This window comes from Glandiceps talaboti, chromosome 9 (genome assembly GCF_964340395.1).
Source record: "Glandiceps talaboti chromosome 9, keGlaTala1.1, whole genome shotgun sequence".
NCBI classification, from domain to species: Eukaryota; Metazoa; Hemichordata; class Enteropneusta; family Spengelidae; genus Glandiceps; species Glandiceps talaboti.
Genome location: NC_135557.1, coordinates 9,738,011 through 9,756,017, shown reverse-complemented (window position 1 = coordinate 9,756,017; position 18,007 = coordinate 9,738,011). Strand labels below are relative to the sequence as shown.

The 18,007-nt window shown below is 34.9% G+C and overlaps 1 protein-coding gene and 1 long non-coding RNA gene across 2 annotated transcripts; both read right to left on the bottom strand.

The window, feature by feature from the left end:
• Positions 1-7,277: 7,277 nt before the first annotated feature.
• Positions 7,278-9,491, bottom strand: LOC144440409 (uncharacterized). Its single transcript, XR_013481197.1, has 3 exons — positions 9,376-9,491; positions 8,280-8,430; positions 7,278-7,525 (listed from the first exon to the last, which is right to left on the bottom strand). It is a non-coding gene; the product is annotated as an uncharacterized LOC144440409 (long non-coding RNA).
• A 4,894-nt stretch (positions 9,492-14,385) lies between these two features.
• LOC144440334 (uncharacterized) lies at positions 14,386-17,893 on the bottom strand. The gene is made up of 3 exons (XM_078129692.1): positions 17,692-17,893; positions 15,673-16,041; positions 14,386-15,146 (listed from the first exon to the last, which is right to left on the bottom strand). Exons 1-3 carry the CDS (start codon positions 17,732-17,734, stop codon positions 14,926-14,928), a joined length of 633 nt encoding a protein of 210 aa, XP_077985818.1. The 5' UTR covers positions 17,735-17,893; the 3' UTR covers positions 14,386-14,925.
• Between the last annotated feature and the right edge of the window lie 114 nt (positions 17,894-18,007).

Genomic DNA, 18,007 nt, shown 5'->3' with positions numbered 1-18,007 from the left:
TGAAAACTAGCAACAAAGAAAACGGGGCAAGAGGTCAAAGAAAGTAACAATTTTGTTTGGATATTTTCATAAGAACAATACAATCTTGTACACTGCTAAAAATAGATGTCTCGGCGTTGAATCGGAGAAAGCGCGAGACAGTAAATCAGAGACGCGACGTTACACAGTCTACTTTAATTTAATGGGTAACAAATTGAACATTGACCGAACCTGAAAATGTACAGTTTCGAAATAGTCCTGACGCACCTTGACTGATTAAAAGTTGAATCGGTGTTGCTTGATTCAACGCGTAACGAGAGTAGGACGCTGAGACGGCTCGTTGCATGGGGAGAACTTGTACCTTATCAGTGATGTTGAAGCCACTGATCGATCGTTGCTTTCGATCGCAAGGTCATCAGTGGAATTATTTGGACTACTGTAACCCAAACTATTGTACAGGATACCTGACACACCTTTACTCTGGGGGAAGTGTTAACTTATTGGTATAAGAACGAACACATTCAGCTTGTATGTACTATTCATATGCTAGTTTAGGGGCCCATTTTACCACTGCCAGCCGTGGTAAAATGGGATTTTACCACAGTTATTATCCAATCAGAATGGCGCATAGTAGCATGATATAATATAATTGTATTTGAACCAACTAACGGCTAGTTGCTCGTTTTATGTTTCTGTTCATCGGTTCTGTTTGATACAAACATGAGGAAACCAATAACAAACTGTCCAGTGAACCACATGGAGATACCAAGTTGGATACACTTTCTTGCGACATTAGCCCCGCGAGTCTGCGTCTGGTTGCAGCAAATGTAATTGGTTTGTGTGTCATTGGGACAAAATGTAGCAGGAAGATAAACCAGGTCTTGTTATCTTAAAGTGTTTATTATACATGTTCTTATTAGTTTATGTGTGGTTGTATCAAATAGAGTTTGTATAAATACATAAAGAGGCTAAGTTAACCCAAACCCTAAACCCTACCTATACGATTTAATATCAAAGTATTACACAATGCGGCTACAACAAAAACTGTAACTAACATTAATATAGGGAATTAGGAACCAAGAGGTTGTCACCTCGGTATCAAATATCACCTTTGCAATATTCTAATACAATCTCTCTTAACTAGACTGCATGTTTTCGAAAAAATAAAATCAATTCTCTAATAATCTATCTAATCTATAACTTTCCTGCACAATTACAGTGACAATTTCCGATAATCACTTTATGTTATTTTTGTAATGATGAAATTAATTAAATTAGAAACTTAATAACCCACATTTAATTTTATGTAAAACTTTGTGCAGAATGTTCATCATTTGGTCTGGATACATACATGTACATGGTAGTAAAACGAGCAATGGCGTAGTGAATGCACCATTGACGTGGACAGCTACATACATCACACAGTGCCCTTTTGCGTGAATACCGCAAACTAGTGTAGACACTAATTCATCTACGTGGAAGTTGTCAGGGGTGGGATTGTCGGAGAGGGGTCAATTGTTTGATCGGAGAGCAGTTTATGCTGTAGACAGGCTGTCACAGTCGGTGGTGATATAGTCAGTTTATTTTTTCTACAGGTTTAGCAAAAAGCGTTCAAAGTACCTCAAATCCGAAGGTTTATGAGATAAGATAACAACTGATAAAGATATGTGTAAATACCATTGTCTTGGTACGAGCTACCAAATCACGTCATTAAAGTTTCATATTAACCTTTTTATCATTTAAATGGTCGAGATGAGGAGGATGACATCAGATAATAAGTTTGACCAAATTCGGTACGACCAACACTGTAAACTTTAGTGCAGCTGTCTTCACTGAAGTAGGGAGGGTAAACTTATTGTAAGTTTTATGTTTGTCCACGGATCTACAGACTGCATAGGTTAGACAAACATAGAGAAAAGGCCGCGATGCGGGGGTATTAAATTGATTCGCGCGCTGACCAGATACAATTTTTTCCCCGCCTTATATTTCAGTTCTTATAATTTGTCACATTTTCGAGTCGAATTTAAAATGTGTATTCTTAGTTTGATAACGTGTCACTGATAGACTTGGTATGGCTCAGCATAAATGTCGGTATACAAGAGATAACACTGCGTTCATAAGTAGAACACATATTTTGACCTCCAGTGATCAAGTATAGCATGTTTATGCGTTGCTAGTTTACTCAGTACATTATATGAACATGTAAAAACGTATGTGACCTCATACATATGTTATGCAGTCAATTTTCTACAATGTTACCTCTTTAAAGTTTGCTTCCATAAATTATAGTCGATACAGGCGTAGTGTTTGTCTTGCTGCTTTCTTTCGATACTATAAGCGAACGAAGTTCGCTGTGAGTTCTTGCCCGAACAGTCTAGCTAATGTCATTTTCAGACCGGACATTCCATTGATATTAGTGGGTTGGGCCAGGTATGCATATATATACTTTAATATATTCAATCTCTACGTACAGATGTTGACAAACACATTTATGTCATTACTATGTCTTATCAGTTTATGGTAATTGTGCTTGATGAGTGTGTAGACGTTGTCATTCACACATTTTAGTTAACGCATTGGTGGTTATTTTTACAAGCCCCTCCTTAAGATGAATATGCATGAAAAATTAGCTATTGTCCTCTATTTGTGCTTGTCGCTAATACGGTTCTCTCTGATTGGCAGTTATTTATATCCTGATGACATTTGCTAGACCTCGGATGTTCCATCCTCGATAGCGATGTTCGGGCGTGTGTCGTATTTTATCGGAAGAACATCCGAGGTCTAGCAGATAGACTAGCGTAGTGTGTGCCAAGCAGGCTGCTCTTAAAACATATTGGTTAAGTTTGAGCTAGCCATATGTCGTCACTGTATGAATATCACACAACACAGTAATATTGTACACCCACAACTTATAATGAAACCGGATGTAAAATAATAAACATCAGACACGAGCATGTCACACACACACACACACACACACACACACACACACACACACACACACACACTCACTCACTCAATGTGACTCCTCTCTATCCCTAGTTCCCTACCTCTCTCCCTCCCTCCGTCTGTCTGTCTGTCTGTCTGTCTGTCTGTCTGTCTGTCTATCTGTCTGTGTGTCTGTCTGTCTGTCTGTATGTCAGTTTGTCTCTCTATCGCTCTGTCTCTTCCCACAAGACAAACTCGTTGATATACGTGTAGTATATCTATGCTAACGTATCACTAGGATACTTACATATACGTTGACATACTTAATTATATATCCATGGTGTACGTTGAGTCTATCCTTTGTATTTTAAAGGAAACGAACTATGCCAACGCGTCATGTGCGAAACGTATTCCTAAGTCTGACATGAAGCGACGTGTATCTATGTGTATTCAGGTAGTATACGAATTGATTGTCAAATCAAAGTGTATTTAAGTATATTAGGGAGACTTCAGTAATTACGACGGGCGGGGGGGGGGAGGGTAGAGTATGGCTGACCTGTAAAATAAGACCCTACCCCAATCCCAAATTCTAAAATATAACCCTCCCTATCTCAAAATGACAAATTTACTAATATATGGATATAGGTTATGTGGGCAGATTAAAGAGACAGTAGCTGTAACTTTTATTTTTTTTCAGCATGTTTTGTTGTGTGTATAAACTACAGTTTTAGCTTTTTGTTCTACTCCATAACTTACATTGAAACAAAACTATGTTTGGCAAACGTTTATAAACACAGCCTGTATATGTACAAACTGTTTCTTATTTTTTGTCAAGTGAATTTTAGTCTCGACTTAAATTATCCACAATAACAGTGTACTTTACACATAGACAAGCTGTGTTGACAAGTCAAATACAGGTATTTTCAACATGTTATAAGGAGAACAAGAAACTGCAATTGACACACAGAACAAATGTATTGAAAAAAATGTCGTCAAGATATTGTCCCTTTACTGAATTTGATTATACGACACATATTTCTGGCATGCACAAATATCACCAAACTTACTGGTATATTATACTTTGTTTATAATTTATATCGTGGTTTCCATGTGGTACTTACACACTCTCACACTCTCCCTGATCGAGTAACCTGTAATAACTCTGAAACATCAGTATCATTTTGTGCATTGCTTTATTCACTACTCTCACTGTCACTTTGCTTAGTGACTATCATCGTCATCATCATCATCATCATCATCATCATCATCATCATCATCATCTTCAGTGGAGCTAGAAACACCGCTGTATGTTTATTCTTCCCCTTGGCTTTCGTTTGTTTCCAGGGCCATTTCATATCGCTCTACAATGTCTGCTGGCCAAGACTTTTCCCTGCTGTAACTCACCCAACTTCGAACTACTGTTTCAGTAAACAATCTCTGCTGCACTTGACTTAATGTTCAGTTGTTTAGAATATTTCCTTCATGATTTTATGAGAAACCAATAAATACAAGTGTACTACTACAGAAATATGTCTGACTAGACTGAATGTAGAACTTATAATCTCTCAGAAAACTAGCTCCAGTAAATGGCCGCTGCATTGAATAAATTAGCGTACACAATATGTGTAAAACATTACCGTACATTTGAATAGAATATGAAGTTCGTAATTAGAGTGAGGTTGCATTTCCATGACAACACCTAATTGTGGTTTCGTCATGTGAACTAGTTGACGGCACGATTTAAATGTTTTACTATATATTCAACTAATAACAGTCTATAGAAGAATGCCATTCTAGACCAGTCTGTGGGTTTACTATACTCTATAGGGTAACAATCCTTTTGGGTCCACTATATGAAAAGTCCTATTTGACGATGTCTTCCCACCCGGTTAAAGCTTGAGCTGAGGGTGTGTAAATGTGGTGATTATGAAACGAAATTCCACCTTTGATTTCATTTACCCACGTTGATCTCGGGGGGGGGGGGGTACTGTGGTACTGTGTCTTGTGCTTCCCCTGGCCAGAGGTGGCGGTTAGATGGGTCACAGGAAAGATAAAGGTTGGGTAAAGGTGGGTAAATTAGACTTTTCGTGTAGTGGTCAATATAGGAGAATTCAATCAATTGATATTTATTATTAATTTATAATAATGATACAGATGCTGATAATTTGAATGATCAATAGTTTGTGTCATTAGGGCAGTAAAACAATTTTCTCTCATTAAAAGCAGAGAAAGGTCGTTTTTATTATGTAGGAAATTGAATATCACGAAAAACGGTTTAGAAAAGGAAACTTGATGTTCAATTAACAATTATCGTATCAAGTTTAAAGTGTATGTAAATAGGTTTCCAAAGTTTCCGACTTTTTTCCTGCAAATGAAGTAGTTACCATATGTAATTAAAGATTTGTATGACATAATTATCACTAAAAGTATTAATAATGAAAAATTGATATATTTTTTTAAAATTTGCGATGAACATTTTGCTTCGAGGGTCTTCGGAAAATTGCGTCACTGCCGGAACACGATCGCGACGTCCATGTTTTGTTTTTAAACCATGCCTGAACGTTGCGTGGTAGGGGGACGTCAACGATTGAGTCTACACTGATTTTCTCACAAAAGATTTGGAAGTTCTAATCAGCTTGCTTTTTTTCAACATACAGTGGATAAGTTTCCAAACGTTTTCAATGATGTCTTAGTACTGCACAAATCAAACTCACGCAAAACATTCATGAATGATAAGATGTTGCGTCCTTGTGTACTAGATATTACGACACTGGCAACGATGACATTTCTTTTGTTGGCTGTGATTACGAGTCCTAATGTTGAATTGAATTGAAAGTTATTTCACCAGATAAGAAACATAAATTACACTTTCAAAGAACATACTAGTATAACGTCAACGTACCGGCCCATATCGTCGCACCGATGAATAACCAAAATGAAAAACGCTCATACGTACTACGGTACTATAGTACAGTACACTTCCTTTTCGACATATTCATGACCTTATTGTATGACTGTGGTTTCCTTGTCAGTGAATGAAGACCAGTCATTTATAAATGCAAAATTTAATGCATTGTTCGCAAGGTTGAGAGCAGTTGGATGTGACTGAGAGTGTGAACAGAGCCAGAGGTTCGTCTGGCTGTATTCTAGCGTGTTCTCCGGAGCGTGTTTAGTCACACGTCGTGCGGAACTGTACTGGGTGCTCTAGCGGTAGACCTCGCCCTGCTTCCCTGGAACGCAGTGTATGCTCAGTGCTCACCGTCAATAAATTATTTGGCCGTTCCAGAACTGTTCTGATTTTTTCTGGTAATGATGATTTCACAAATCCTTTAAAGACTGACAACTGATCAGACCTTCAATATTACATAGACGTTCACATGTAATATATATATATACGAATGGCGGTTCAAATACAGATAGCGTAAGTACACCCACTGTGTAGTCAGTAAGTCTGAGTCGATATAACCCCACTAAATAGTACTACTCTTACGGTGTTATGATCTCAATGGGACAACTACTTTCGAAATTGTTGACTTCATCTGCTAATTTAAAATATATACTTTTTATTATCATAACTTACCAGTCAGTATTATTTAGTCTGTCGACAATAACATCGTCAACGACCATCTGCAGCTGGGGATTGTTGTTTGGTTGTAGTCGTTGTTGTGGTTCATACATATATGGTACAATACAAGCATTCCCCACTACCACATCATCTTCGTCATCACTAGTACTGCATGTATTGTTGTCAATGTCAATTCCACTGGAATCGCTATTGCTTGTTATGTAATCGACCGTATTTGAAATTCCTTTTGGTTGTGACGTTATATGATATACATGAACAACTTCGGCAATTTCCGTGATTTTTCCAAACAAATCAATTTTTCCTAATTAATATCGTACTTTTGTCAAAAATGTCACATAAATCTTTAATCACCTACGAAAACTACGTCATTTGCAGGCAAAAAAGTCGGAAACTGTGGAGTCTTTGTTGATCATACAAGCATGTTACGGTATGAACGGTTGGTCTTCATAGAAAAATGACGTCGGTTTCGTTCTGCTGTTAAATCCACTGTTTTTGGTTAATCTTAAATGTTAGTAGTTGGAGACGTTTTCAGTGTTACCAGTCTTACACGGTGTCGACATCTTTGTTGTTGTATTCTAGTGATTCAGAAGTTGAAAACTCAGATATCTAGGGTTTTGTAGCAGTGTATGTTTTACACCTGACTTGTTTAGAATTCATTGGGTGATGTATAGATGGGAGAAAGATAAATGACGAAGGGGGGGGGGTGTGATTGAGAAATAGTAATTAATGAAATATGATAAAGGGGAATAAGGGGTAAAATGTAAGAAACTCAGGAAGAGTCAACTTTGAATTTTTAAACATGGCTAATTCGTTTATTTTATCATCAACTTTAATTTAAGATGAAACCATGTTCTTTCCAACACATTATGTGAAATGACCTCATTGTGCATGCATGGATTTGTCTTTCGGACGTCAGAAACCCAAGACAGGACTAGCCAAGGCAGGTCTAAGTTTTCTTTCTGTCGTTGACATGGCGACGTGCATGTCCAGCATGGTGGTCACGTTTGGCGTTCATCTTCAAGTCCCATTTATCTAAAGTATATAATTGTTATGAATTTATTAATTTATAACAATTTTTATGACTTCATAAATGCCGACATGTGTGAAAAAAAAATTGAGTTATTATAGAAGGTCAATCCTGCGTTGCAAAAAAGGTCAATTTTCGGTAGCTTGGAATGTCACGATAGTGTTTATTAACTTCTGAACGAAAGAGTATGTTTACATTTTATGATGCTTTTTGGTGGTCATTGCATTGAAACATCGGCCATTGTGGATGCGCTTTCTATCCCTTTACAAACGCCTGAAATGGGTCTGTATGACTGATGTTCTGCCCCCCCCCCCCCCCAAAAAAAAAAAAAAAAAAAAAAAAAAAAAAAAATATATATATATATATATATATATATATATATATATATATATATATATATATATATATATATATATATGTATTGTTGTACCCAATTACATCACTCGGATTCAGTTGATGAACACTTGCATCAAAAATAGACAGGTTTGGTTAATGTGTATATTTGGCCTCAAAAATTGGAGATTTGCAGAATAAATTATTAATATGCACACGAGATGTCCATTTACAATGATAGGTAGGAGTCTTTTGCTTCAATTTCTACCACTCTATCCTACAGTGTACCAACAGTTGTTAGGGCAATGATGATAAGGACGTTCGGCGATGTATTTTACAGTCTGTGTGGTTATATATATTTCTTTTGATTCACATTAAATATACTTTAAAGACACGCCTGTCATAGTATAGTATAATTAAACTCACCGATAGGACTCAATGGCATAGCCCGTTTATCTTGGACTGGTTCACGACGTTTCTTATGCCCAAAGTTGTGATCGCCTTCTGCGCTGTCAATCAACAAAGTTGCTATGAGGGCAACTACCAATACACCAATAATGATGTTTTTCTTCATTTTCTGAGATATTGGTAAGAAAGAAATTGTAAGAGTATAATATTTAGAAGCGATCTGAACAGTAATTTGACCAGAACTCGTTAAATGATTAGTTTTAAATCCATTTTGCGAATGCAGTTTTATAATCAAACGAAAAATGTAATCTCTCACATAGAGAATCAACAGGACCACAATATTGGTGATAGAGCAACCTTTTATATATATATATATATATATATATATATATATATATATATATATATATATATATATATATATATATATATATATATATATATATAAACTAACACAAAATAATAAATAAAGCAGCAGCAAGAACAGCAACATCAACAACAACATACGCAAGTTAAAGTGTCAGTGTAACGGATATCATGGTATTTGAAATAGTCATAATGGTTAGCGATTTTCTTTTCGATTAGATAGTGTTCGGTGGAATAGAGTAGAAACATGGAGAACGTGTCTGTACTCAGTGAAATAGAGTAGAAACATGGAGAACGTGTCTGTACTCAGTGAAAGAAGTAATAGAATATTAAGCAGGACAAGAAGAAGAAGTTAGTCTTTACTTATTCGATACCACAAAGAAAATATAGAAAAGGGACAGTTTTATTCCTCAACAAAAAATCAATATATCGACGGAATGCTTATCAATGCTCCTTCCAGTCTGGACACGTGAACTAATATACTTAGTCCTACCGATCTGGTCAAAAGTTCTAGCGGCCGGTGACCGACTGATGGTGGTTTGAGGAGAACTAGAGTAGTCTTATGTTGGCAATGGACTCTAGAAACCGTTCCCATGAATAGTTTTTTTTCGTTACTTGTGTTTTTTTCTTATGTCAAGACATGGGATGGAAATATTTCCAACAATCTATTGGAGGATTTTTCGAAGGCAAAGAGAAGCAAATGATATTTAAAAAAAATAATTATTTAGTAGTTTTCAAAAGTGCTTACCTTGATTCCCACGATATAGGGACACCGCTTGAATATTGTGACTTAACAGATACACTGTCAGCTCAAGTATTCGAAATAACACTAAACTAATTTGCAGTATGTCTTTTATAACAAACGTCACAAACGCCCAATTATTGAGAAACATTTATTCTGTTTGCAATTTCCGGCAGGGGGCCGTTACAGGGTATTAACTAGAAATCTAAGGAACACAAGGTCAATAAGACCCCAGGGGTGGTTATCTCTATATAAGTTGGTATATATTATGTCAACCGTGATAATGACCACTTGTTCTATGAAGTTTGTTGACATAGCTTTTATCTTCAATGAATCATTTGCATAAATTAAGGATTTTGGGCAGGTAGGCTTCAAGTTTTATATAATTTGTTGCATTAATTAATTGTAAAAATGGGAACATGTTTGTTATAGTTCCCGATAGTAATAAGCCATTTGTATAATAATTACTTTTGATAATTAGGCCATATATTTGAATGCAAGCTTAGGGAGCCTTCAATAATTACAAGAGGGGGGGGGGGCAGGGGAAATCGGAAATCAGGTCCGGGCTGTTACATAAAATGTGAATCTCCCTCGATTCTGTCACGCCAAAAGTTTACTCTCCCTCAATTTTTTTTCTCTTTAATATGATCATCCCCTGGTTAAAATATTTCAAAAAAAAATATGATTAAAATGCTGTCATCAGATATGGAAAAGGACACTTGTCACTGAAGTTTTAAATGAATTGATCCCACCGCTGCCACCATGACGAAAGTGTTAAATGCTTTGATTATTTCCCGAACTGCTACCACCATAGTATATTTATGTGAAGACACGCTATATGCAGCAATTTGGTGACATGGTCTGATATTATGATACCTAAATCTAACCCTAAGCCATACTACAAGGCAACATTGGACTGATCATTACCATGGTTACAAGGAAGCTATAGTAAAAAAATGAACATGTTTGATTTGAAAGTCTCCCTCAATTCATCGTGGTGGCAGCAGTGGGATCAATCCCTTTAAACCTTCAGCGACAAGTATCCCTTTTCATATGCATAAATTATGGCAATGAAAGTACATAGTCAACATTCAAAATGTTATTATTTTTTGAATCAGTAAGTCTGTATCTACCAGTTATTACATGGCGTTTGCAAGCAGTGTATGCATAAAGCCACAAGTTAAGGCAACTTCGGGATGTTCATTACCATGATTACAATGACGTTACAGTAAAAGTGAAGCATGCTTATAACACCTCATATCCATATCTATCCACAATGAAAAATAAAATGCAGACAATCAAAATAATATTGATTTTTGAGAGGTCACTAAGTGTGCACCTACAGGTTATATTGCATGGGGCTTGCATACAACTATGCATATATGTAGACATCATAAAATAATGCTAAGTTAGACAATACAGTTAGTAAAAGTAAAATGTGATCCTCCCCTAAGCCCATTTTCTAACATATGGCCCTCCCCAGAGAACCAATTTCATATCTTAGTATTCCACAATGCGAACATAACAAAAACTTTAACTGACATTTAAAATGTACGGAATTAGGAACCTAGAGGTTGTTACTCCCGTATCAAAAGTCCCCTTGAATATAATCACATTTAATAAGGCTGCATGTTCTCAAAAGAAATCAATTTTCTAATCATCTATCTAATCTATAACCTTCCAGCATAATTACAGTGACAATTTCCGATAATCATTGTTTTGTAGTATTAATTAATTAAATTAGAAACATAATAACCCAAATGGAAATTTGAAAATGGAAATTTCTGTAGTAATTTGAACAAAATATTCATTATTAGTTCTAGATACATACAGAATTAACTCAACCAGGTCTATGCCGGAATAAGAAAAAGAATGACATTTTCCGACTTGATGACCAACCTCAGCTCAAGTCCTCGATTGTAAACATTCATATTTTACCATATATGTCATCTCGGTGGTTTACTCTATCACAATATACTGTCTTACAGCAGTAAATTAACATATTACCGGGGTTTATATCTCTAATAACCAGTTAACGATCTAAATAATTATCCGTGTTCATGAATCGAACGTTGACCCTAACTATATTTACTCTGACGTTTTGTTGACCATATAAAATGACTTCGAATTGCAATGTATTTTCAAGTGACATACATAGTTTTATTTTACTAATTTGTTCTGACAACAAATCACTTCTTTATTAAAAAAAACATCTAACCTAACCTAACCTGCATATCAAGATGGGACAATTCTCCTGCCTACTAAAAACTGCATACTAAAACTTTGAGCTAGTAAGCTTACAATATCTTGTTAATTGTTTAATGAACAATGTACTTCATGCAAATAGACGCAGCCACATGGGCGCTAATATTTGACGTCTGCGTGGATGTTAATTTCCTATAGACTATCTTGCTATCTTAAAAATGTAGCAATTCAATTTCTTATTTATTCCAGGGTGGTTGTATCAAACAGAGCCACTCAGTGAACACTAACTTAACACTAGCTGAGTTATATCCTCTTACCTGCACATTTTTTATATTCATTATCGTTCAACTGTTGTTGCCTTTCCAACTCTACTATAACCCGTGGCATTTTAACGTTAACGGTAACAAGCACCGTACCCATCATGCAATCCTAACCAAACCTCAAAACCAAACCATACACATATAGTGTAACTGTTTTGTCTTACACAATGCAAACATGTCAAACAGTTTTTTTTTTACAATGCAATGAACCAAATTTAATTATGATGCACTTATGAATCTGTTAAGTACTTTGCTCCTATTTTTTAGTTTAGATCTCTGTTCAGTTCAATCAAATTCCGACGGTCCCTTGTTCAAATTTTCAAATCTTCAAACCTAAACACATTTTCCAAAGTGATACTAATAAATATAATGAATTCCACAACACTATTCAGGTTCTGTTTGAAACAACGCCTTACCAACCAACACGACATTGCATATACCAAACCTCACTAGCAAGATAACATGTTTTGCTATATTTTATACACATAATGAAATAAGCAGCCTAAATGTATTACAACTTCATGCAGATATTCGGGCTTGGCGCCCAACAATATTTTTCCTAATACTAAACACCCGATAGGAGTGCGTACAAATGTCATTTGCGGTCTCCATTTGATGTCTGTAGGGTGGCATGTGTAGTAGATCATTTCACTCTAAAATGTCTAGCAAGACATTGAACTCATTCAACCTTGCTATCTGAAAGTGTAGCATGTCCAGGTATTTATTGGTTTATGTGTGATTTTGTCAAACAGAAAAGCTGTACGGTATTATGAAATTGACTATTTCACATTTCTACGTCATGCAATGGTATGGTTTTCCTTCATTGCTACGTGTATCGCAAAGCGTATAATTGTTTATGAGTATGCATATATATATATATATATATATATATATATATATATATATATATATATATATATATATATATGGACTTGCATAATATAGTACGAGTAATGGATATTGCCTAAAACAACATCGACGATAACACTTTGTTGATGGGAATTCAAAATAAATATACTATCGAGAAACAACACTGGTTGGACTAAGTTTGTTTGTCTTTCATTTTACTTCATGCAATTTCCTTTGCAAAGGTTAGACAATACTCTAAGGTTTAGATTTTAGCATATGCCAGGATATGATTAAAACGATACTAAATAACTGAAGACTTGAGTTCCTAAATATTTGGAGAAAATAGCTTAATAATCTTTTAAAAGATGGGCCGGAGATGCTTATACACGAGTATCTATTATTGTCATTGCCGAAAAGAAAGTATCGGTTACAGTCCGTTTCCAGTATGTGTGTTTGTTATTTCTGTTTATACAACCAGAAACAAACTAATACGAAACTGCTTCTTCTACCCTTGAAGTTGACTAGATTGATATTTCTTGTTACGTTTGTGTAGTAAAGGAAATGAACCATTTAAGAATACTGCAACTATCTGCTGACACGCAGGAGCAAATGTTTTGGTGTCTGCATTTGATGTCTGCATGGTGGCATATGTATTATTTCATTTAGACAAACTGTCACATGAAAATGTTTTCTTTCAATCTTGCTATCACCATGGGTAGAATGTGAATTTCTTACTGATTTTCGCATGGCTGTGTCAAACAGAAACAGTGAACACTAACATGAAACGGACTCTATATACTCTTGTTATTATGTTTTTGATAGTTCCATAATTGTATTGTAACGACAGAATAATGCAACGGTAGAAAAACACCATTTTTAGAAATTAATGAACATTCATTTTAACCCCTTTTAGATTTTATTTACATTTAGATGCAACTTTATTTTGATAATAATATAAATATTATAAATTTAAGCAGCTACACTTTGACAAATAATATCTGAAATGAGAAAATGATATTAATACAATTGATAAATTCTATGTTTTTCCGTGACATTGTTGTATGTCTTCATTTGGTCATGGAGACATTTACATTATGTTAATATAACAATTGGCATTTTTACACGGCGAAACATTTTAACGTTTTTTAGAGGTTATTGAACAAAACACATACACACTCACTCACTGACACACATATACACACACACTCACATAAACACTCTCACACATACACACATGCACACACCCAAACACACTCAAACACAGATACACACACACACACACACACACGTACGTACGTACGTACGTACACACATACATACACTCACTCATACACACATGCACATGTACACCCACGCACTCACACTCATTCTCATACACACATAAACTCAAACACACATTCACATTCACACACACACACACACATACATACATACATACATACATACATACATACATACATACATACATACATACATACATACACACATACATACACTCACACACATACATATATACATATAAGTTACATAATAGGTGGATAGATCCATAAAATAGAAAATGTAACATAACTTATTTTAATGTATAAGGTGTCATGTAATTTTATGTAAATAATGGATTATGCATTTGTCAAATACATAGCTACACATACAACAGTAGTACAATGTGTCATATCTTTGACTTTCAAGTTCAATGTTAATACTAATAGAATGAAATATGCTTATTGTTATTCTAATTGTAATTACTTGTTCAGTCGATCATGCATAACAAATAGTACTATTTTGGCAAAAACTCACGACATACGTTAATAAAATAACATGATCACATGATTTGGAAGTTTTTAGTAACATAAATAATGTCACTGTCTCGATTATTTAGCTATTTTGTTCGTTTTGGGGAAAGTTACACTGAATATGTGCCACGTTAATAACGGTGGAACGCGTGGCTGGCAGCTGAATTCTTATAATGTTAACAAACAGTGTCTAAATAAGGGGATAGATTTTAAAATGTTTCAATATAAATTTTTAAGGTAGCTACTAAAGTGTAGAAACAAATATGAGAAGTTGTACATTTATATAATCCTTCTTACTATCCACTATTACCGGAAAAAAATATATTTTACTTTGTTAACGTTATTTTATTTGTATTTCGGTTCAATCAAATTAAACCTATAGGTCATCTACATTAGTTGTCTGTAGCCTTAGTTTTCCCTATATCACGTGGTCGAAATGACCAACGATATAATACAAATAACGCAACCAAGATGACAGCGCCACCAACTGTAATGTTACAACATTGTGTTTTGATAAACTGGTATACAACAATGACGACCTCTTGATCGGACGATGTAGGCGATGTTGTTTTGTCTTGTACAGCTGTGTTGGACTTCAATGCCACAGTGGTATCTGTAATAAGAAGTAGAGTATACCAGTATACGAACTACTCAAACACAAGTTAAAATAAAAAACTTTCTATAGACACTGAATGAATAAATGAGTATATTGGAATGAATGGCTAAATGTGGGAGTGAGTGAATGAATAAATGAATGAATGCCTTACCAAACGACAATAACTAAATGGATAAATAACGAATGGGTGAATGAATGAATGAATGAAGGAAGAAAGGAAGGAAAGAAGGAAGGAACAAATGAGTGAGTGTTAGTGAGTGAGTGAGTGAGTGAGTGAGTGAGTGAGTGAGTGAGTGAGTGAGTGAGAGATCGAGCGGGTGAGTGAGTGAGTGAGTGAGTGAGTGAGTGAGTGAGTGAGCGAGCGAGTGAGTGAGTGAGTGAGTGAGTGAATGAGTGAGTGAGTGAGTAAATGAATAAATGATCGAGGACTGAATGAATGAATGTAAGAATAAGTGAATGAATGATTTAAAAAAAAACTGTGTATAGAAATATAACGTTATTCGAAATTAAATATTCAACTGACCTTCATTGTTAGCGACCTCTAATTTCATTGTAAATCTTTTCGTATCATAACTATCACTCAATCGATATATCCACTGACAATAATATCGCCCTCTATCGGTAGATGTAACATTAGCGATAACCAAGTCAAATCCTTGCAGAGAATACCTATAGTTGACCACGTACGGCACACTTCCAATGACGTTCTCTACTAAATGTGTTGAGTCAGCAGGGAAGGGTTTATTATTTAGTTGTACCCATTGCAGGGTGCTTCGTGTGAAACGTTCACTTGGCTGGTAGTACGGACACTGAAGTTTCGCTAACGGACTTCCTGATGCCGTATAGTATGTCGTGTGTGTGTTAAATTGGTCTCCGTGGACTGCTGATACGCCTTCAAATCAATGAACATACTTCATAATATTAACACTTCATAATATTAACACTTTATAATATTAACACTTTATAATGTTAACACTTTATAATGACACTTTATGTTAACACTTCAGTATGTTAACACTTCAGAATACCCATCGCTATTTATAAACTTACATATTTAAATGTTCATATGTTATGTTATGTTTACTTAACTCATTGTTTATTCTAATAATAGTACTGCATACACTCACTACAGGTATGAATGATTTATCTCAAAATATATTAATATAATATAACCTCCAACCATCAACCAATGCTGGTGACAATATTTCATATTTTCAATGACTGTAACTATATCATGGCATATGATATTTCAACTTTTGTGTTATAAATTAGATAAAGTTCAATTTATTGGAAATAATTATTCATTTTACCTGGGTTACACGTATAATTAATAGTTTCATATACCGCACTGATAAGTTTGGCATGATAGAATATTAATGATTTTCTGTGCTATCATTTTCACAATATCATACACGTATCGAAATTCTCTAATACAATCGACGAAATATTTTGTTTGTTTTTTTAAATATAAAATCATTTTAAAAATAACTTAAAATGTCATGCTTGAGTTTGGGTATTATAATGTACTGAACAATTATACATGAATTGGGTGTGTTTTACTATATCAAACAATCCGCTATTTTTATCACCTGACGTCCTTGCGCGCTTTCAGCTGTTTCACAATACCCCAACACAAGTGTACAATAATGGGGCAACATTACAGAATCACCATGCAACTCAACGACTTGTTTGTGTCCTATTCAAAGCTATATATAGCGGTGATGTGCACTAACAGTCATTGTATTCTGGAATGTTCTTTGCGATTTTTTTTTTCATATTGTTTCAATATGTTATGTTTTATTTTGGATTAGCTATTGAGTAATTAAAATAACATATTGATATATCGATGATTTTGATAGCTCAATAATTATGCCAATAAATCGATTACTTATATTAATCATAGTTCTATTGATATATCGGTAGTTTTAATCGGTCAAACGTTCTTATCAACTGGTCAATTATTTCGACTTGTGTTTATTTATATTTTAAAAATTGAATACTTGTTTGGCAGTATCGAGAGATCGATGGTATTGATTGATCAGTAATTGTCACACCACAGTGTCTGTAATGAAATGTTAGTAAATACGATAATCAACTGTACAGGTGACGGAACTCCTGGCTGATGTAATCCCGTTTACAACCGGGTCATTGTCGTTGTTTTTTTTATCCTACTAGGTTCCGTTTACGCCTGTGTGTAGTTGCAGTTTGCGTTGTGATGCTTCACATTACAATAGATAAAATGAAAATGCTTTGTTATTCTATATCATGTAGGAATTTGAATGGCAACTGAATTTAACACACACACACACACACACACACAGACAGACAGACACAGTCCGACAGACACAGACTAAGACTCATACACAAACACACACACACAAGCTAACTTCCTTGATCAAACAAACAAATATATGCAACTTCAGTTAGTCAGCATTGCGATTATATATAAGTAAGCACTTTTACGTTGACACGTTGAAAAAAAAACGATACAAAATCTAAATCAAGTTATTGAACCTTATTTCGTTATTGTAAACAGACTTACCTATCATGGATAACACTACCGTAAAATAATGAAAGCGAGTCATTATTTTATTAATATCACCCTTTTTTCGATTTCACGCGTTGGCTTGGCAATGTCCTTATAATGTATAATCCCACTTTGGCACTTTACCGAGATTGAAAAGTTGTCAAAGGTAACCGTGATTGTAGCTGACTGGAAAGTTTTCGGTGGACAACACTCTTTTTATACATTGTGGTGATAAATTGCGTAATTTTTGTGATTCAGCTTTATTTATGGAATTACTAATTACTCATGCGCATGTGCATAAATTATTTGTTTGTTAGCTACAGCATTACAT